Here is a 22672-nt window from a genome sequence, read left to right on the forward strand (position 1 = left end):
GATACAGCCGACATTACTATTGCCATTGGTGACTCGTCGAACGCGCGGGTTGGACATAGGGAAATGTTCGTGTAGAAAAGAACTTTATTCAATAGAGTTCGTTTAGAATTAGAAATATGGCATCGGAACTCGAGTTAAACGATACTCGGGTGGAGTTTATCGCCGACTATGTCATCAAAACGCTCAAAATCAAGCCGGACAAATGGTCCAAAATGTACAGTGTTGAGGACACAAGACAAATGTTTATGGACTTCTTTGAAAAGCAAGATGTACCATGTCTTATCGTAACTGCAACTGCAGCAGGTGGACTAAATACTCAATTTGAATGGCCCAACAATCCGAAGGCTAAAGCTTGCTATTTTGTCAAAAAAGGGAGAGATGCTATTCAGAAGGAAACCAACTTTAGAAATGCTTACCTGTATGGTGATATGTCCTATCAACCGTTGGACCAACTGTCTGCATTTGTTGATGAGGTAATTATTTTGCAAATGATTGATTATGTGTGTAAGAAAGACCAATTAATGTTTAATCAGCCTAATTTATACATCATAAAGAGAGTTTTAACAAGATATTGAAAAAAAATCTTCAATTGGAAGAAAAAATGTCAATAGTTTTCTTCATATTTTAAGTTGACTCTTTATATAAAAAATAATGTAACAACAAAATTACAGCATGAGATAATGATCACAATCCAATTTGCCCCCCCCCCCCCATCCATTTTATTGCTGGGAATTTTGCAGACATGCAGTTGCCATATAAACAAACATAGGTTGCTGAGTACTTCCTTTTGCTGACTTTGCTTTAATTTAAAATCTAGTTAACTGAATTAAATATCATAGGCTATTATACCATTGAATTACAATAAAGAAATTTGCTCACAAATTAATATAATAATGAAAAGAATGTGCTTGTTCCGATATATTCATTTACATAGAAATGAGAAAATGCATTTAACTGGCAAAAGTTCAACCTGGGGGGGCCAAATGGTGACTCATGTCCTTTGAAAGCAAGCATTATGCAATAGCCATTTTCTCCAATCTTTGCCAATAGTTTAATATTTAAATGAAAAAGACTGCCAAGAATTTTTTTCACAGAATAGTGATGATTAATTGCTGCAAGGGGATATACTTGTCGTGTGTGATTGTCTTTAAAGTCTTTATACTTTGGCAGGGAGATTTTGATTAAAGATTTTCCATCATACCCATGCAATGTTAATGTGGCAGTCTTTCAAATTGATAAACTGCAGATATTCATGCAAAGCTCTGAATAATTTGTAAAACATATGACCTAGTATACTGCAGTTTATAATAACCCATTCTTCAATCTTGAATCAATATATTTATAATACAAAAATAACATCAGTGGATTTGAAATAAATAAAAAAGGAATTTTACAGATTATCAAAATGAAATACAATGCATTAAGAAAATATTATCACTTTTAAGATTACTTGTATTTTAAAATCGTATATATATATGAATTTTGAAACAATTTTGATTAAAAAAAAAGAAAACTCCCAATGATGAATACCGGTAGTACTTATTATTTAATTCTTTTTATAGGTCTTGGTGCCACTTCTGTCCAATGATAGAAATCACGAGCAGTGGCCTCATGTTGTCTCCAAGGATGTCACAAGACACGTCCATAACTTGAAGAGCAATGTGTACGTGGTGTGTGGTCAGGCAAAAGGCAAGACCCTCCTCCCCCTCCCCGTTGGGGCAGAGAAAGTGGAACAGGTGGAAGATGACAAGTAAGTTATTGCAACAAGGTGTAGAAATCCCAGCAAAACATAGCATAATGTTAAAGTTTGATAAATAATTAAGAGGGAATGTTTATATTTTTTTTTTTTTTTTTTTTTGCAGAGACTCACTTGACAGAGCCCTGATTCACGCCATTGAGTCTGTGATCATTGACTGGACCCACCAAATCAGGGATGTCCTGAAGAAAGACTCTGCTCAACCCCTACTGGAGGGACACAACCCCACCCCCTTTGTAGAAATCGAGTTCTGGAAGAACAAAGCAACCAACTTGGAATGCATTTATGACCAGGTAGAAACAATCAGATTTTGGCAGACATGTTATTTGAATAATTATAGCTAGGTACTTAAGATCAGGTCATAAGAATTTCTCTGTGTGAATTTCCAGCTAAGAGATCCAAAGGTCAGGAAGATGGCAGAAATTCTTGAGAGAACACAGAGCAGCTACTTCCCTACATTCAAGGACATCTTCAGAGATGTGGTTGCAGGTATAGGCATAATGAAATATTTAACCACTTTGTAACCAAACTTTTGTCGCTAATTAAAGGACTTAGTCACGTACATACATAGCAAGTATCTGATATTTGGGTTTGTTTTTTTTTTGCAGCTTTAACTGAAGCTCAAGACATCAACATTTACCTTAAGCCCCTGCGTCACCACTTTGAGGATTTTGAGCAGGCAGAGTTTGATGAGAGCATTCCTTTACTTGCTCCAATGATGCACACCACCTGTCTGACCTGGGCTAACTCAGAATATTACAACACACCTGCACGCATTATTGTACTTCTGCAGGAAATGTGCAACATGATCATCAATATGGTGAGAAAATCCATCACTTAAGAAAAAGTATTCCTTTGTAAATGTTCTGACACCCCCATCCAAACCCCCCCCCCCCCCCACCAATTAAAAAAAATCTTGAGATTTATTTACAATACATGTACCAGAACATCTTAATACAGCTGTCAACATGATGTGCAAAATAATTTGGAGATCTATATTACAGGCAAGAAACTTCCTTGATCCATCTGAGATTTTCAAAGGAGAAATTGAAGAGACCATTGAGAAAGTCAGGAAAGCTTGTAATGTTCTAGATGCCTACAGGAACACGTATGAAGACCACAAAGAAAGACTGAAGAGCTACTTCCCAGAGGGAACTGAACCCCGGCTCTGGGAATTCGCCCCCAAGCTGGTGTTTGCTCGCTATGACAAGTTTGTGGAGAGAGTTAAGACAGTCAGGGTGAGTTTCAGGAGGAGTTATAAAAGTTGCGAGTCTATTGTTTGGGAGTTATGTTTTGAATTAAATGCTAATAATGGTTTTTTCTGAATTTTTACTTAATGGAGATGTTGATTTTTCTGATTATTTTCCCAGGAACTGATGGAGACAGCTTTGGAGTTCATGAAGCTGGAGAAAGTTGAGCTCGGTGGCATCAAGGGAAAACTGCTGAGTCAGCAGGTGGTTCAGCTGCACGAAGAGTTCCAGGAACAGTATGGAGTGTTCACCAACAAAACCTACGACTGTCTGGACCCAGGCAGCAATGTAAGAGCTCATCATCTTAGCATGGTGGACTTGAGATCTTGTAGATTGAAGGTGATGGATAATGTAACTGGATTTTGTTGTCTATATTGCAGGAGTTTTTAGATGACTACCAGGCTTTCTTGGACAAGATTAGTGATTTTGACAGAAGATTGGCCACCATTATCTGCCAAGGATTTGATGATTGTTCAGGCTTGGAATCAGTATTCAAGGTATGCAATGTCTTATAGCAAGGGAGGTTTCAACATGGTGTTGGCTCTTTAAAAAATATGATGTCATTTTCATAACCTTGTATAAAATCTAACTGGTGTTGTATACAAACTGTTTCAGCTTTTGGACATCATGGGTTCCTTGCTTGAAAGAGAACTGATTAAGAAAGACTTTGATGAAAAATATCCACTCATTGTGAAAATGATAGACAAAGAATTAGATACAGCTAAAAGTATTTATGATGAACAAATGGCAGCTAAAAAAGAAGGTGGAAAGGCAGTTCTTCATAAGAACATGCCAAAAGTGTCTGGCAGCTTGAGATGGGCACAAGAACTCAGGGAAAGAATTACAGCCCCAATGGGCAACTTCAAAGCATTAGATCACAGGTAATTTTTTTTGTATCTTCATGAGACTTTTTTGTCACAACAGTGTTTTTATGTTGTTTTTTTTTATGTCAAGAATTTCAATAATTATATCATGATACTTCTTGCAGATGTATGGAAGAGGAAGGTGCCAAATTAGTTTTCACCAAATATGAAGAAATGTGTAATCTTCTAAGTCAGTAAGTACAATTTTTTTAGTTCTTCTGCAAATTTTTCCAAGAATTACACTTTAGACAGATAGCTATGGGTTGTTGGATGGATCATAATCTGTTTGACTTTTTCACCAGGTGGGATGAAGAGATTTACAAAGAGTGGGCAGCTGGAGTGAGCGAGGCCTGCTCGTTCAACCTGAGTCAACCTCTGGTGGTGAGAGACGAGGAAACCAAACTCATCAGTGTTAACTTTGACCCACAATTAACAGCAGTCTTACGGGAAGTGAAGTACCTAGAGTCAAGTAGTCAGGAAGACATTCCCGCGAGTGCCGCAGAGATGTACAAGAGTAATGACACCCTATGGAAGTACCTGACTAACCTTGACCTCTCTGTTCACCTGTACAACAAGGTCAGAAACACCATCCTGGAGGTCGAGTTCCCCCTTATTGAAGGACAGTTACAGGACATTGATGTCCAGTTGGAGCAGGCTGAGAAATCTCTGAACTGGGAGAGTCAGGGAGTGTGGGAATACATCGAGAAGACCAGGGACCAAATTACCGACCTTGAGAAGCGAGTTCAACAGGCCAAGGACAATGTGGAGGAAGTCAAGACACTAATGGCAACCTGGAGTAAGCAGCCTTTGTTCGAGAGGAAAGAGGACAAATACGACACACTGCTGAACCTCGACGACAGGAAGGAGAGACTGAACAAACGTTACGAAGAAATCAAGAACATTGGAGAAAAGATCCATGGTCTTCTACAGGTTGGAAAACATAAGCTAATTTGTGATTTTTGATAATCAAAGTATTCATTCACATCTGAAATCTAAGTTTCTGACTTTTTCTCTTTGATATTTTTCAGAAAAATTTAGAGTTATTCAAAGCAGATGGAAATGCAGACACATGGAAGGCATATGTGGATTATGTGGATGAAATGATTGTAGATGGATTCTTCAACACAATTCATTGCAGTCTTAAATTCTTGTTAGATCAAACAGACAATAAGAACAACCCTAACCCCCTGTTTGAGGCCCATCTTGAGCTTCAAGTGCCAGAAATGGTGTTCCTACCTTCTCTGGACTATGGTGTAGCGGATGGGTTCTATGATTTGGTGGATGGTCTGGTTGGGGATGTTTACAAACAAGCTTCTCTGATTCGAAGACTGGCCGCTCACAGTGGACAGGAGCACTATCAGCCTGATCTGGAAGATATGGAAGAGCTGTCTGAAATGAGGCAAGAGCTGATGGACAGGATACAGAACATCATGAACAAGGCCTGTGAGTATAGGAACACCTTTGACAATTACTCCTACCTGTGGGTGGATGATAGGAATGAGTTCATGCGGCAGTTCCTGTTGTACAACCACGTCCTCACCACTGAGGAGATCGAGGCTCACGCTGAGGATGGAGTACCAGAATGTCCTCCTACCCTGAACCAGTTCAAGGAACAGATCAACACCTATGAAAAAATCTATGACGAGGCAGAGAAAATCGAACCCCTCACCATCTTTGAGCACTGGTTTAGAGTGAACTCCAAGCCGTTCAAGCAGGCCCTTCTGAACACCATCAAGCGTTGGAGCTTCATGTTCAAGCAGCATCTAATTGACCATGTGACCAACAGGTACGAAAAATTCAAATTTTATGTGGAATTATTTTTCCTGTTAGAATTTTGGCAGTTTGGAAATTGACAAACAAATTTCCTAAATGTTGCTTTGTTTGACAGTTTGAAGGAGCTGGCCGAGTTCATTAAGACCACAGATTCTGGTCTGATGAAGCCAGTGGAGGAGGGTGACTACACTGGATTAGTCGATTGTATGGGTTACCTATTTGCTGTCAAAGACAGACAGGCCACCACTGATGAAATGTTTGAGCCACTCAAGCAGACCATTGAGCTGCTCAAAACATATGAACAGGAGCTACCTGAGGAGGTCCATCAACAACTGCAGGTAACAAAACTTGACTGAAAGTAAACTGTGAAAATAATTTTGTTGTAAATTTCGAAAGTTTCACAAAATTGATATTTGAAATGTTTTAACAGAATGATCATATTTGAATACTCTTTATCAACAGGAATTACCAGAGCAGTGGAACAACACAAAGAAAATTGCCATCACTGTTAAGCAACAAGTTGCTCCTTTACAAGCAACTGAGGTTGCTAACATCAGAAGGAAGACAGCCACCTTTGATGTGTCACAGCACAAGTTCAGAGAAAAGTTCCGCTCCATTCCTCCATTCAGATTTGACTGTGATAAACCATATGCACATCTTGATAAGGTAAGTTTTATTCAGCTCTTCAGATAATTCTAAAATTTATTGACTCATATTTTGTAAAATGAATAATTTATTTTTGGGAGGATCAATTATGACTTTTAATAAAGAGTATGAGAGAGTTTTTTTTTCCAATTTTAGTACCATGAGGAAATTTCAGCCATGGAGAAGGAGATGGTAGAACTGATGGACTCGGCGGGTCTCTTTGAGGTCAACATCCCTGACTTTAAGCAGCTCAAACAGTGCAGGAAGGAAATCAAACTTCTGAAGACTTTGTGGGATTACATCATTATGGTACAGAGCAGCATCGATGACTGGAAGACCACCTTCTGGAAGGAGATCAATGTGGAGCAGATGGATATGGACTGTAAGAAGTTTGCTAAGGACATCCGTGCCCTGGACAAGGAGATGAGAGCCTGGGACTCCTACTTGGGATTGGAGAACACAGTCAAGAACATGTTGACCTCCCTCAGGGCCGTCAGTGAGCTCCAGAACCCCGCCATCAGGGACCGCCATTGGCAGCAACTCATGGTGGCCACCAAGGTATGCACTACTTCAGAAAAGTATAGATTTATAAAATCTTCCATCACACAGTTTACACACTTATATTGAGGATGTTAATTGGATGCTGACTTTCTATTTCAGGTGCGCTTTGTCATGGACGACAGCACCACTTTGGCTGATCTGTTGTCGCTTAACCTCCATAACTTTGAGGACGATGTCCGTGGTATCGTGGACAAAGCCGTCAAGGAAATGAGCATGGAGAAGGTGCTGAAGGAGTTGGATGCCACCTGGACCACCATGGAGTTTGAACACGAGCCTCATCCCAGAACGAAGATCACCATGCTGAAGACAAGTGAAGAGTTGATTGAAACTCTAGAAGACAACCAGGTGAGTAAGCCTATAGAAATCCATGTCAACTGAAGAAAAGTCATAATCTTACATAATGGTGGTATCTACATGTATGTTTCATTGTTTGATTTTACTATACAGGTTCAACTGCAAAACATGCTGTCTTCCAAATACATTGCCCACTTCTTGCAAGAGGTGTCCCAATGGCAGAAGAAGCTGTCCACGGCTGACCAGGTCATCTCCATCTGGATGGAAGTACAGAGAACATGGTCTCACTTGGAGAGTATCTTCATCGGATCAGAGGACATCAGAAACCAGCTGCCTGAAGACTCCAAGAGATTTGATGGCATAGACACTGATTTTAAGGTACTGTTATGTAAAAGACACCAGTTGTAGGAATCTTTAATCAGTACATTCTATATTGCAATGAGTAATGTGCATTTTTATTATTTATTTTTTTTCCTAACCATTTTAGGAACTGGTGACAGAGATTGAGAAGTACAAGAATGTGGTGGAAGCCACAAACCAGCCCAACCTTTATGAACGTCTTGAGGGTCTGCAAGGGCAGTTAACTCTGTGCGAGAAGGCTTTGGCTGAATATCTGGAGACCAAACGTCTGGCCTTCCCCAGATTCTACTTTGTGTCATCCGCAGATTTGTTGGATATCTTGTCCAATGGCAACAATCCAACAGCTGTAAGTGAAAGTTGTTTCCCTACCTTTCTGGGTTTGCTTTTCTTCAGTACCTGTAAACATGTAATAAAATCAGTTGCATATTTCATTAAGATTACGTTATTGATGACTGTTTTAGGTTTCCCGTCACTTGACCAAACTGTTTGACAGCATGGCTAAGCTGAAGTTCAATGAAGACGACAAGGGTAACGACACCAAGATAGCCACCTCCATGTACAGTAAGGATGGAGAAGTGGTGGAGCTGGATAAACCCTGCGACTTGGCTGGACAAGTAGAACACTGGCTCAACAACCTCCTGGATGCCATGAGGAGCACAGTGAGGCACGAGATGACTGAGGCGGTAGCCACATATGAGGAGAAGCCCAGGGACCAGTGGTTGTTTGACTTCCCTGCCCAGGTGGCTCTTTGTGGCACCCAGATTTGGTGGACCACAGAGGTCAACATTGCCTTTGGAAGACTGGAGGAAGGTTATGAAAATGCTTTAAAAGACTATAACAAGAAGCAGATTCAGCAGCTGAACAATCTGATCACCCTGTTGCTGGGTAAACTGACCTCGGGAGATAGACAGAAGATCATGACCATCTGTACCATTGATGTGCACGCCCGAGATGTGGTCGCCAAACTGATTGCCACTAAGGTGGACAGCTCCCAGGCCTTTGCCTGGCTGTCTCAGCTCAGACATAGATGGGATGATAATGATAAGGACTGCTTCGCCAACATTTGTGATGCCCAGTTCCGCTACTCTCACGAGTACCTGGGTAACACCCCACGTCTTGTCATCACACCTCTCACTGACAGGTTGGTCTCAATATTTCAGATTATCTGGCTAAAGTATTTTATTTTGAATTTTTTCATTTGTACATGTATATGATATGGTCTTCTCTATTTACAATAATTATCATGACATTTTTAGGAAAAAAAGTCTTGAAAAAAATATTAATTCACCTCATTTACAAATCATTGACCTCCTCTCTGATAGTTAACCACTTTCTTTAATATTCTTGTATTGTTTTGCCAGGTGTTACATCACATTGACTCAGTCCCTTCACTTGATCATGAGTGGTGCACCAGCTGGACCCGCAGGAACCGGCAAAACAGAGACCACCAAGGATCTGGGGCGTGCCCTGGGTATCATGGTGTATGTGTTCAACTGCTCCGAGCAGATGGACTACAAATCTGTGGGTAACATCTACAAGGGACTGGCTCAGTCCGGCGCCTGGGGTTGCTTTGACGAGTTTAACCGCATTGCTGTTGAGGTGTTGTCTGTGGTGGCTGTACAAGTCAAATGTATTCAGGACGCCATCAAGGAGAAGAAGAAGGTCTTCAACTTCATGGGAGAGACCATCAAGCTCGTGTGGACCGTCGGTCTCTTCATCACCATGAACCCAGGTTATGCTGGGCGTACCGAGCTGCCAGAAAACCTAAAGGCCCTCTTCAGACCATGTGCTATGGTGGTGCCTGACTTTGAACTGATTTGTGAAATCATGTTGGTGGCTGAAGGCTTCTTAGAGGCTAGGCTGCTCGCCAGAAAGTTCATCACCCTTTACAGTCTGTGTAAAGAGTTGCTCTCCAAACAGGTAGGATGCTGAACACCTTGCTATGTACATTCTGATAGAGAAATTATGGATTTTAAAGACAGTGACTGACTCATCTGTTTTGTTTGCTTTGTAGGACCATTACGATTGGGGTCTCAGAGCCATCAAGTCTGTGTTGGTGGTGGCTGGTGCCCTGAAGAGAGGTGACCCTGACCGTCCTGAGGACCAGGTGTTGATGAGAGCTCTGAGAGATTTCAACATTCCCAAGATTGTCATTGATGACTTGCCAATCTTCATGGGTCTGATCTCTGATCTCTTCCCAGCTCTCAATGTGCCACGTAAGAGAGACATGGACCTTGAGAAACAGATCAAACAAGCCACTCTGGACCAGAAACTGCAGCCAGAGGACAACTTCATTCTCAAGGTATGAAACAGGCCTAAATAATACAGCTTTCAGCATCTTTTTTCCAAAGAATTTATTTACCAGATCTAATATGATGATTTACTTGTGTTATAGATTGTACAGCTGCAAGAATTGCTGGATGTCAGACACTCTGTGTTTGTGCTGGGATTCGCTGGTGTGGGCAAGAGCAAAGTGTGGGGAACCTTGAACAGGACCTACAAAAACCAGGGCAAGAAGCCATCGGCCATTGATCTGGATCCCAAGGCCGTGACCAACAACGAGCTGTTTGGTATCATCAACCCATCCACCAGAGAGTGGAAAGATGGTAAGCACAATTCAAGCTGGGGTTTGATAAAAAATATTCAAAGAAAGGTGGACAAATTTAGATTTCAGTTGCTGTGTCTTTTCTGTTTTATATGTGCGTGCTTTGTACATCTGCAGGTTTGTTCTCTGTAATCATGCGTGATCTGGCTAACATGAGTGGAGATGGACCCAAGTGGATTGTGTTGGACGGTGACATTGATCCTATGTGGATTGAGTCATTAAACACCGTCATGGACGACAACAAGGTGCTGACCCTGGCCAGTAACGAGCGTATCCCCCTCACACCCTCCATGAGACTAATATTTGAGATCAGTCACTTGAGAACTGCCACCCCAGCTACAGTGTCTCGGGCTGGAATCTTGTTCATCAACCCACAGGATCTGGGATGGATCCCGTAAGAATCTCTGATAGCTTTCTCTTCCAAGAAAATAAAAAGAAAGGAAATTATATTCTTCCTTTTACAGCAAAAAAAAAAATAATTTATAGTGGATGCATCAGTTAAATTATGGAATTGATATCTTTTAGGTACACTCAGAGCTGGATTGACAAGCGTGAAGTCCAGTCGGAGAGGGCCAACTTGACCATCCTCTTTGACAAGTACGTCCCTATGTGTCTGGAGACCATGCGCACTCGCTTCAAGAAGATCACACCTGTGGCTGACAACAGCCATATCCAGATGTTGTGTTACCTGCTGGAGTGTCTGCTGACTCCAGAGAACACCCCACCTGACTGTGCCAAAGAACTGTACGAGTTGTACTTTGTCTTTGCTGTTGTCTGGGCTTTTGGTGGTGTCACCTTCCAAGATCAGGTTTGGAATCTTTTTAGTCACAATCCATTGATTTTGTCAACCACTGTTGGGATATATTCTTGTAGATTTGAGAATTAACTCAAGATTCTTTAATAAGTAAATCTGTCACTAATTGAGATTTTCTGTTTACAGTTGGTGGATTACAGAGTGGAGTTCACTAAATGGTGGACCACTGAGTTCAAAACAGTCAAATTCCCCACCACTGGAACTGTGTTTGACTACTACATTGACCCAGAGACCAAGAAGTTTGAGCCATGGACCAAGATGGTTCCCAAATTTGAGTTGGACCCTGAGCTTCCACTACAGGTCAGTTTTTTATGATTTTTATCAACAAAGACTTGAAATCATCATTGATTAATTTTCCACATTGAAAAAAACAAAGTTTGAAATGATTTGTGATGCCAAGATCTGTGTTGTTTGCAGGCTGCCTTGGTACATACTTCGGAGACCACAAGAATCAAGTACTTCTTGGACATGTTGGTTGACAAGCGTCGCCCAGTGATGTTGGTTGGAACCGCCGGTACTGGCAAGACAGTACTGATGGGAGACAAAATGAACGGTCTGTCTGAAGACTTCATGGTGGCCAATATCCCCTTCAACTTCTACACAACCTCAGAAATGTTGCAGAGAACTCTGGAGAAACCATTGGAAAAGAAAGCCGGCCGAAACTTTGGACCTCCTGGTACCAGGCGTTTGATCTACTTTGTAGACGACATGAACATGCCAGAGGTAAAATCAACTTCAGACTTCAGTTGTTACTTGTAAATATCTGTGTCTTGATAAATTTTTTAAGAAAGTTTTCCAATTTAAAATATGACAAAGATGTTGATTTGATGGTTCTAAGGTTAAAGAGGCTGGATGGTCAACAAATTGACCATCAACTCTTCCTTAGATTTTTGAATATGAATTCTTAAGCTATAAACTACATATCATAAAGTAAAGAACAAATTGACATATGAAAGCTTTGAAATGTGAAGATTTTGCTTAATCCTTATATGGAACTCTCCTTCTTAAGGAGATTTTAATAGACTAAAAGTGGCCCCAACTATCCAGTCCTCTTAAGCACTCTTGTTTTTACCTGTGATTGCTTTGTGACAGGTGGACAAGTACTTCACAGTACAGCCCCACACCTTGATCAGACAGCACATTGACCACAGCCATTGGTACGACCGCGCCAAGCTGACCCTGAAGGAGATCCACAACACCCAGTATGTGGCCTGCATGAACCCCACTGCTGGTAGCTTCACCATTGACTCCAGACTGCAGGTCAGCATTCATCTATGACTTTAATATTCTTTTTTATGCATGCATTAAGTAAAATTATAGATTTAATTGAATAATTAACATCTTTTTGCTTCTTCTTCATTTTACAATTGTTCTGTTAATTATTAACATAAACCAAGTATCATACATGTGCAATAAATGTATGTGAACTTCACTAGCAAGCAATTGCTTGTAAATATTTAATACAAAATACAGTAACAAATAGAAACAAATGCAATTTTGGCAGAGAAAAATAATGGTATTCTAAATAAATAATTGACAAGCTATTTCTTAATTTACAGGTCATATAAGACCTTCAAGTAAAAGTAAATTGAATTGCAACTCTCAGTAATACAGTATTTTGTGTCTTCTTGCAGCGTCACTTCTGTGTCTTCTCCATCAACTTCCCCAATGCCGAGGCCCTGGCCACCATTTACACCAGCATCCTGCAGCAGCATCTGGCCATGTCTGGCTTCTCCCAGGGGGTCCAGAAATACTGTAGCACCCTCATCAACGGAGCCTTGGCTCTCCAGGCAAAGATGGCAACAACTTTCCTGCCAACAGCCATCAAGTTCCATTACATCTTCAACCTTAGGGACATGTCCAACATTTTCCAGGTGCTTTTCTCACTGAAAATGTCTAAATCTCCCCTCTTTTCAAGATGCACTGTAATGTGATTCAGTGAACATTCTTTTAATTCTGTTGTTTCCTTATTCAGAATAATCTGTCGAAGTTAATTCTATGTGTTTTTATTTGTTGTTTTGTTGTTATATAGCAGAGCTACATGTGGCTAATAGACTCTTTCAAATTATAGGGTCTACTGTTTGCTCAACCAGAGTGTGCCAAGACTCCCGTAGAACTTGTGCGACTGTGGTTACACGAAGCAGAAAGAGTATACAGGGACAAACTCACTGATGAGAAAGATATGGAAACTTTTGACAAGCTTGCCAAGGATATTGTCAAGAAGTCCTTCGAGGTAATATTAATTTCCTGCAATTACGTCAAAAAATATAGTTTTTAAAGGGATAGAGATTTGGTGATTGAGAGATTCTATGTGCAATTCTTCTTTTTCAGGACATTGATGAAGCTTTACTCTTCAAGCAACCGCTTCTTTACTGCCACTTTGCCCAGGGAGTTGGTGATCCCAAATACAATGCCGTAGAAGGATGGCCCGAGTTAAACAAGATCTTAGTAGAAGCTCTGGACAGTTACAATGAACTGAATGCCGTCATGAACCTTGTCTTGTTTGAAGATGCTATGATGCACGTGTGTCGCATCAACCGCATCCTGGAGTCTCCTCGTGGTAATGCTCTTTTGATTGGTGTTGGTGGTTCTGGCAAACAGAGCTTGTCCCGTTTGGCCGCTTCTATCAGCAGCTTGGAGGTGTTCCAAATCACCCTCAGGAAAGGCTACTCCATTGCTGATCTCAAACTAGACATTTCCCAACTCTACATCAAGACTGGTCTGAAGAATATGGGCATGGTGTTCCTGATGACGGATGCCCAGGTTGCCGACGAGAAGTTCCTTGTGCTGATCAATGACTTGCTGGCCTCAGGAGAAATTCCAGATCTCTTCCCTGATGATGAAATTGAAAACATTATCAATGGTGTACGTAATGAAGTAAAAGGCCTGGGAATGGAAGACAGCAGAGAAAACTGCTGGAGATTCTTCATTGAAAAAGTCCGCAGAACACTGAAGGTGAGTAAGGAAGCCAATGAGGCAAGGGAAGGCAGAACTCCTTGCTCTACAATCAACAGTTTGAGTTGTTGAAGATGTTTGATCTGGTACTTCATTGATCACCAGTTATCACTGTGCATTATCTTATTTCAGGTGGTGCTTTGCTTCTCCCCGGTTGGATCCACCCTTCGAGTCAGGAGCAGAAAATTCCCTGCTGTCACCAACTGTACCAGTATAGACTGGTTCCACGAGTGGCCAGAAGATGCTCTGAACTCAGTATCAGCTCGTTTCTTGGAGGAAGTCGAACTCCTGGCAGTAAGTGCTAACATTATGGATTTTTTCTTAGTAGATTTTTACCAGACAATATTAAAAACAATATTCCAATTACATGTACTTACAATTTTGATTATCACAGAAAAATTAATCATTGTCACCTTTTTTTAATAGCTGTTAAGTTCTATTTTAGGGTGAGTTGACATTGTTCTCTTTTTCTTTTTAGCCTGACATGAGAATTTCTATTGCCAACTTCATGTCCTATGTACACAAGTCAGTGAACGAGATGAGCTCATCCTATCTCCAGAACGAGAAGAGGTATAACTACACCACACCAAAGAGCTTCTTGGAGCAGATCAAGCTGTATCAGAACCTGCTCAACAAGAACAACAGCGAACTACAGGCCAAGATCATCCGTCTGGAGAATGGTCTGGAGAAACTCCGCAGCACTGCCACTCAGGTCAGTTTATATCATTATTGTTATTACAAAACTGGATTGTGTGAATTCTCCATGTGTTCCAGTCACAGATAGCTTACAGAATCTTTGATAATGACTATGTCTAAGCCAATGATTGTCATTAATGCAGATTTTAACACTGTGCAAAATTCCTGTAACAGATATTAAAACATTTCAAAATGCCTTCTAAAACTGTTCTTAATGTGGTTATTCTAAATACACAGGTAGATGATCTGAAATCCAAGCTGGCCTCACAAGAAGTAGAGCTGGCTCAAAAGAATGAAGATGCCAACAAACTGATTGCCATTGTGGGTGCTGAAACAGAGAAAGTCTCAAAGGAGAAGGCTATTGCCGATGATGAAGAAAAGAAAGTAGCACAGATCAACATAGAGGTCACCAAAAAGCAGATGGACTGTGAGAGAGATCTGGCCAAGGCTGAACCTGCCCTGTTAGCTGCCAAGGAAGCCCTGAACACACTGAACAAGGTATTATTTCAGAAAATCTGAAGAGAAACGAAAAATGAGCTTTATTATTCTCATGATAATCTGTATTAGGAATGGATCCCCTTACTGTATGTGGAATAATGAAAAATAGTAATTGTTCACATGCACAAATGCCCCCCCCCCCCAAAAAAAAAAATTAAAAAAAAATTCAAACTAATGAAATTCACATAGAAAAATTAACCTAAATTGCCTTAAAAACAACCCCCACCCCCCCCCCCCCTACAGGAAAAAAATTTCTGGATCCATGCATGGTCCAGATTGAGATTGTTCTAATGTTCATATTCATATGTTCATATTTAGGGCAACCTGACTGAGTTGAAATCCTTTGGATCCCCACCTTCTGCTGTAGTCAATGTCACATCGGCCTGTATGTGTCTGCTAGCACCTGGAGGAAAAGTGCCAAAAGATCGTAGCTGGAAGGCAGCCAAGAGCTCCATCATGGGGAAGGTACCATATTTTCCTCATTTCTACCATTACTTTGTAGTCCTGAAATAAGTTAAAAAGAAAGATGATAAATTCATTATATGTTCCAGATTGACCTTTTCTTGGACAATCTCATCAATTACGACAAGGACAACATCCATGAGGCCTGTCTAAAGGCTATTCAGCCATACCTGGACGATCCAGAGTTTGACCCCGAATTCATCCGAAGCAAATCATTGGCTGCAGCTGGTCTCTGCTCGTGGTGTATCAACATTGTCGGATACTACCGAGTCTACTGTACAGTGGAACCTAAGAGAATTGCCTTGGCCCAGGCTAATGCTGAGTTGGCAGCTGCCCAGGAAAAACTCCGTGTGATCACCAATAAAATCCAAAGTTTGGAGTCTGATCTTGCAAAACTAACCGCAGAGTTTGAAAAGGCCACCAATGAGAAGCTCCGTTGTCAACAAGAGGCTGAAATGACAGCCAAGACTATTGAACTTGCCAACAGATTGGTGGGAGGACTGGCCTCAGAGAATGTCAGATGGGCAGACTCCATCAAAGATTTCAGGAAACAGGAGTTGACCCTCCCTGGTGATGTGCTGCTTATTACAGCCTTCGTATCATATGTGGGATGCTTCACAAAGCAGTACAGATTAGACTTGATGGACAAACATTGGGTGCCATACTTGAAGGGCTTGAAGATTCCCATTCCAGTGTCTGAAGGGTTAGATCCACTGACTTTGCTCACAGATGATGCTCAAATTGCCTCATGGAACAACGAAGGTTTGCCCAGTGACAGAATGTCCACAGAAAATGCCACCATTCTTACAAACTGTGAGAGATGGCCCTTGATGATTGATCCTCAATTGCAGGGAATAAAATGGATCAAGACCAAATATGGAGCCGACCTTAAGGTTCTGCGTCTTGGACAGAAAGGCTACTTAGATGCTCTGGAAAGAGCTTTAGCTTCTGGAGATGTTGTCTTGTTGGAGAATATTGAGGAATCTGTAGACCCTGTACTAGACCCCCTGATTGGACGTAACACAATTAAGAAAGGACGTGCAATCAAGATCGGTGACAAAGAAGTAGAATATCACCCAGATTTCAGACTTATTCTGCAGACAAAGTTGGCCAATCCGCACTATCAGCCTGAAATGCAGGCTCAGACCACCCTGATTAACTTCACTGTCACCAGGGATGGATTAGAGGACCAGCTTCTTGCTGCTGTTGTGAGGAAAGAAAGACCTGACCTGGAGAAACTGAAGGCTGACCTCACCAGACAACAGAACGAATTCAAGATCACGCTCAAGAAGCTTGAGGACAACTTGCTAGCCCGTCTGTCTTCTGCGGAGGGTAACTTCTTGGGAGACTATGCCCTGGTAGAAAACCTGGAGACCACAAAGAGAACTGCTGCTGAAATTGAAGTCAAAGCTACTGAGGCCAAGAAAACAGAGATAGACATTAACTTGGCTCGTGAGAACTATCGTCCTGCTGCTGCCAGAGCATCACTGCTGTACTTCATCCTGAATGATTTGCACAAAATCCATCCCATGTACCAATTCTCTCTCAAGGTAAGTGGGTCCCAGAACACAGATTTCTTTTATCAAAATCTTACTCATTCACAATATTTTAGCTCAAAAAAAGGTTTTTACTTCTTTATTGGACCATTGTTATTGTTTTTCAGGCATTCAGTGTTGTCTTTGAGAAAGCCATTGATCGCGCTGAGGCAGCTGAGGAAGTTAAACAGCGAGTGTTGAACCTGATTGACTGCATCACCTTCTCTGTGTTCACATACACAGCAAGAGGCTTGTTTGAGAGAGACAAGATCATCTTTACTTCTCAGATGACATTCTTGGTGAGTGGTTTGTGAAAGTTGAAATTTTTCTTGCCATTTCATGATACGTTGTGTCGAAATTTACATTCTTTGAATTTTTGATTGATTTCTTCAAATTGATACTTTTCAGATCCTGATGGCCGCGAATGACATCAATCCAGTTGAACTGGATTTCCTGCTTCGTTTCCCTGCAGTTCCCAATGTAACCAGTCCAGTGGACTTCATGAGCAACAACAGTTGGGGAGGAATCAAAGTAACTTACCTTTTATATATCTGTAGAATTTCATAAGCTGGTAAACTTGAGTCTTGTAAACTTGTGTCATGTAAAATCTTATGAAAATTCCTTATACTGTAAACATGGTAATTTACGCGTGGGGTAAATTTACACTAGTTACACAATAAGCAAAAAACCATGTAAAATAAGCTTATTGTAAAATTTAAAAATCCAATGTTAAAAATGGTAAATCATGCAATTGCATATTTAATACCCACGCATATTGTTTGACTATAGAAAATCTTACTTAAACACAAGCTGAAATAACCACTTTTACAGTATCTGATTACCCTTTTCTTTTTTTAGGCGATGGCCAACATGGAGGAGTTCAGGAACTTGGACAGAGACATTGAAGGCTCTGCTAAACGATGGAAGAAGTTTGTAGAGAGTGAGTGCCCAGAAAAGGAGAAGTTCCCCCAGGAATGGAAAAACAAGACCTCCCTCCAGAAACTGTGCATGATGAGGGCTCTCAGACCTGACAGGATGACCTACGCTGTCACGTAAGTCAAAATTGTACAATCTGTAACCATAAGGAATTGTAAAAGTAACCAAAATTGTCTATAAATTAATCTGACAATATTATTTATCTATAGGAATTACGTAGAGGAAAAGCTTGGAACAAAATATGTTGAGGGACGTTCTGTGGAGTTTGCCAAGTCCTATGAGGAATCTGGACCAGCCACTCCCATGTTCTTCATCCTGTCCCCTGGAGTGGACCCACTGAAGGATGTAGAGGCTCTGGGTAGGACTTTAGGATTTAATGAAGACAAAGGCAACTTCCACAACATCTCCTTGGGCCAAGGTCAAGAGGTCGTTGCTGAGGCTGCCATGGATCTGTCTGCTAAAGAGGGCCACTGGGTTGTCTTGCAAGTAAGACATTCTAAAATATTATTCTAAAAAAAATTACTTAATGTAAAATTGGTACCAGTTAAATTATTTTTCCTATTTCTTAATCATGTTTGTAACTGAATTTGTTTTCTTTCAAGAATGTCCATTTAGTGGCCAAATGGCTGGCAACCTTGGAGAAGAAGTTAGAACAGTACAGTGTAGAGAGCCACGAAGCCTACCGCGTGTATATCAGTGCTGAGCCAGCAGGCACTGCAGACTCCCACATCATACCACAAGGCATTCTGGAAGCAGCCATTAAAATCACCAACGAACCGCCAACTGGCATGTTTGCCAATTTGCATAAGGCTCTGGATAATTTCACTCAGGTACAGTACTGTACTATACACAAAACACAAGACAGCTAAATGAATGTCTTTCTGATCTTTTCATTGTTGCATCGTTTAATTTGCAGGATACCCTTGAGATGTGTGCCAGGGAGACTGAGTTCAAGAGCATCTTGTTTGCTCTTTGCTACTTCCACGCCGTGGTCTGTGAGAGGAGAAAGTTTGGAGCCCAGGGTTGGAATCGTGTGTACCCATACAACACTGGAGACCTGAGGATCAGTATGATGGTGCTGTACAACTACTTGGAGGCCAATGCTAAGGTTCCATGGGAAGATCTGAGGTACCTGTTCGGAGAGATTATGTACGGCGGTCACATCACAGACGACTGGGACAGGAAGCTCTGCAAGACCTACCTAGAGGTCTATCTCCATCCAGACATGGTCAGTATCTACCACATGTTGGAGTTTTCTGATTGTTGGTGTTCTATTCAAATCCGAGTCTGAATGTTTTATCTGCCATCTTACTCTATACTGAAATTAGTGACTAAATGTTTAATATGCCACCTCAACCTATCAACAAAACTTTACTCATGAAAACTTACTGGATATTTGATTTCTTTGCATTTCACCTTGTGTTTTGTATTTTAGTTGGACGGTGAATTATACCTTGCTCCCGGCTTTCCTGTTCCACCAAACTCTGACTATAAAGGATACCACAACTACATTGATGAATGCCTTCCACCTGAGAGTCCCTACCTGTACGGTCTTCATCCAAACGCTGAAATTGAGTTCTTGACAACCACTTCAGAAAACCTGTTTAAGACAGTGTTGGAGATGCAGCCCAGAGATTCTGGTGCCTCGGCTGGTGGTGGAGTCAGCAGGGAAGAAAAGGTCAGTCACTCTGATTTCTTAAGAAAATCTTAAGGGGGCTGGGTGGTCAGCTAATTACCCATCAGACATTATGTACATGTACATTAAATTATGAAAATGGCTTGTTTAGCTACTGTAGAAGCACATACGTTCAATGGGTTGAATTTTCGTTTTCAAAACAAATAAAATTTTGTTGGGATTTAATTTCATCATGTTGTAATCATGTTTCAACTGTTTGGATTAAAATTCGTCATTGTTGATTTTGTTGATTAATACTGCCAACAAAAATAACAAAATTGAATCTTCAACTATTATTTCTGCTTCTACGGTACCGGTATATATATGCTATATTTAGTAAAGAAAAATTGCATATATTTTAGTTTAAAGTTTTGAACCTTAGTTCTTCTTAAAGAGATTTGTAGAGTCTAAAAATTGCCACAACCATCTAGCCTTTGTCATTACTTCTGCTGCTGATTTAACTTTTGCAACAAAAAAGTTATATTTGTTTATTATACTTGTAGATCAAGGGTATTTTGGATGAAATAGTGGAGAAATTGCCAGAAGAATTCAACATGATTGAGATTATGGCTAAAGTCCCACCAGAGGAGAGAACTCCGTATGTACTAGTTGCTTTCCAGGAGTGTGAGCGAATGAACATGCTGACCAATGAGATCAGACGATCACTAAAAGAACTCGACCTTGGATTAAAGGTAAGCACAGACAGGCTCTGTATTAAACTTACGTGGGTACACTCTGGCTCTGTATTGGACTTAGTTGGCCTAAAATCTGATTGTAAGAGGGATATGTTTTTAATTTCCGTTTTATTGTCTTATTCCTAGGGTGAATTGACCATCACATCTGACATGGAGGACTTAGGAAATGCTCTCTTCATGGACTTTATCCCAGAGAGCTGGAACAAGAAGGCTTATCCATCCCTGTACGGTTTGACTGCATGGTATGCTGATCTTTTGCTGAGAGTGAAGGAGCTGGAGACCTGGTCATCTGACTTCCAGCTTCCGGCTGCTGTCTGGCTCGGAGGATTCTTCAACCCACAATCCTTCCTCACAGCCATCATGCAGCAGATGGCTCGTAAAAACGAGTGGCCATTGGATCGCATGTGTCTGCAGTGTGATGTCACAAAGAAAGCTCGTGAGGACATGGCAGGCCCGCCCAGAGAAGGTGCTTACGTCCACGGCCTGTTTATGGAGGGAGCCAGATGGGACATGCAGACGGGCATGATCAATGAAGCACGACTGAAGGAGTTGGCGCCTGCAATGCCTGTCATCTTTATCAGGGCCATCCCAGTCGACAGGCAGGACACTAGGAACATCTATGAGTGTCCAGTCTACAAGACAAAGACCAGAGGTCCAACATTCGTCTGGACTTTCAACCTGAAGAGTAAGGAGAAGGCCAGCAAATGGGTCCTTGGAGGAGTTGCCCTTCTTCTGCAGAGTTAAACCCTGCCAAACTGACATTCAAAAAAATCTTTGATGAAGTAAAAGTTTCAAACAACAACAGAAACATTTTTATATCCAAATGAAGTATTTTTGAGTTTGTATGTGTGAATGACTTGTTGTGGACCAGTCTGAAGTTATACATGACTAACTTATAATATGTGATACGATTTATTTTTTCAATGATGAAAACAAAAACCTGTGTCATGAACCGTCCAAATTTAATGTATTTAATAAATTATATATTTAAAAAGTTTTACAACTGTTATGCAATTAAAATGAATGAATGCTGAATAAATTAATTGCAATTAATATGCATGTTTTTATTCTTTTCCATGTAAATTCATGAGGTTAACAGTCAAATGTGTCTACAAATTAGGAATGCATTGACAGTTTTACCACATACCATAAGTGAAATGCTCTGAATTGAGAGTATTAATTGATTGCAGGTACACTTCAGTACAAATCATGCTACCAAAATATTTTAACAAATTACAGTAAAACATGCAAATTTGAAAATTGAATTGAAATTTGAGGATTGAATTCACTTTATGCCAATAAATGGCTATTATCTCAAATTTGGAACCAATCATTTCCTATGTAGGACAGTTAATTATGAAACAATGCCCCTAGATCATAAAGCAGTCTTTTACAGAAGTCAAAATTTGAAACATTTAAAAAATTAATAAATTAACATTTAGTTTAAAATGACACCAAGACATAAAACATGAACACTTTCATAGGGGAAACTTTTGATCTTTTGCAAATACCGGTACATGTATCATGAATCTTCAATGATAAAACTTCTAAGTACAGATTGATCATAGTATTTTATGTTGATTTTATATGATCCACAGGCCAAAAAAAAAATCCAGACTAAATTTCTACATGTATTGGTAATTAAGTTCTTTTTCTTTCACTTTATTATATCTACTTTTTAACCAAGACAACTGCAACTTCATACTTTGTCATCTTAAGGGTCAAAGTTCAACATTTTTACATGAAACTTTCATTAATCTTCATGTTGCCTTACGTCACCCAAACCTGAGATTTCACTGTTTTTCAAGTTTGCAGTGAAATCTGTCAAAATTTTCATTTTATCAAACAACTGAATGCAGATATGAAACGCAACAATTTATACTCCATGTTTAAATTTCAAACACTGGCATTTACCAGATATTTATATTTTTGTGAAGGTGGGAGGGTGGGGTGGTGAATACATAAAAAGTAAATAAAAGTGCATTTTATGTTGGCAGAGGAATGTTTTATATATGTACTGTTTATTAATTATCAAATTGGTTTACAGATGTAATATTTACTATGTTTGTTTTACTAAATCTGTTAAAAAAACAAGAAGCCCATGGGCCACCACATTGCTCACCTGAGGAACAATAAAGGAACTGATAAAATCAGCTTAATGGAGTCAGAATACAAACTATCTGGACAATGTTCAATAATACATGTTGATCCTGTATAAATAAAATCCATCCCCCCCCCTTGGATATTCTTATGTTTATAATCATTAGTCCCTTTTCTAACAGGATGATTTTATAGTCAT

General features: G+C 40.3%; 1 protein-coding gene across 1 annotated transcript; it reads left to right on the forward strand.

The window, feature by feature from the left end:
* Nucleotide 1: 1 nt before the first annotated feature.
* Nucleotides 2-21426, forward strand: LOC105328728 (dynein beta chain, ciliary). The gene is made up of 44 exons (XM_011429725.4): nt 2-473; nt 1563-1750; nt 1863-2049; nt 2146-2245; nt 2365-2576; nt 2761-2994; nt 3127-3294; nt 3387-3503; nt 3622-3887; nt 3995-4063; nt 4172-4799; nt 4898-5655; nt 5758-5980; nt 6105-6308; nt 6444-6845; nt 6948-7193; nt 7296-7520; nt 7630-7848; nt 7964-8643; nt 8864-9422; nt 9517-9804; nt 9898-10108; nt 10225-10501; nt 10633-10915; nt 11048-11221; nt 11339-11644; nt 12014-12181; nt 12556-12795; nt 12993-13154; nt 13253-13876; nt 14009-14170; nt 14355-14588; nt 14810-15070; nt 15389-15535; nt 15622-17082; nt 17196-17366; nt 17476-17598; nt 17926-18119; nt 18213-18489; nt 18606-18833; nt 18920-19231; nt 19439-19681; nt 20182-20370; nt 20500-21426. The coding sequence occupies exons 1-44, from the start codon at nt 117-119 to the stop codon at nt 21115-21117; spliced, it is 13395 nt and encodes a 4464-aa protein (XP_011428027.3). The 5' UTR covers nt 2-116; the 3' UTR covers nt 21118-21426.
* The last annotated feature ends 1246 nt before the right edge of the window (nt 21427-22672 follow it).

Source organism: Magallana gigas, chromosome 7 (assembly GCF_963853765.1).
Source record: "Magallana gigas chromosome 7, xbMagGiga1.1, whole genome shotgun sequence".
NCBI classification, from domain to species: domain Eukaryota; kingdom Metazoa; phylum Mollusca; class Bivalvia; order Ostreida; family Ostreidae; genus Magallana; species Magallana gigas.

Coding starts and splice junctions, on each gene's coding strand:
- LOC105328728 (XM_011429725.4), top strand. CDS start 117: ATGGCATCGGAACTCGAGTTAAACGATACTCGGGTGGAGTTTATCGCC. Junction 11,222..11,338: donor ACCCTGAGCTTCCACTACAG/GTCAGTTTTTTA, acceptor TGTTGTTTGCAG/GCTGCCTTGGTACATACTTC. Junction 13,877..14,008: donor AAGTCCGCAGAACACTGAAG/GTGAGTAAGGAA, acceptor ATCTTATTTCAG/GTGGTGCTTTGCTTCTCCCC.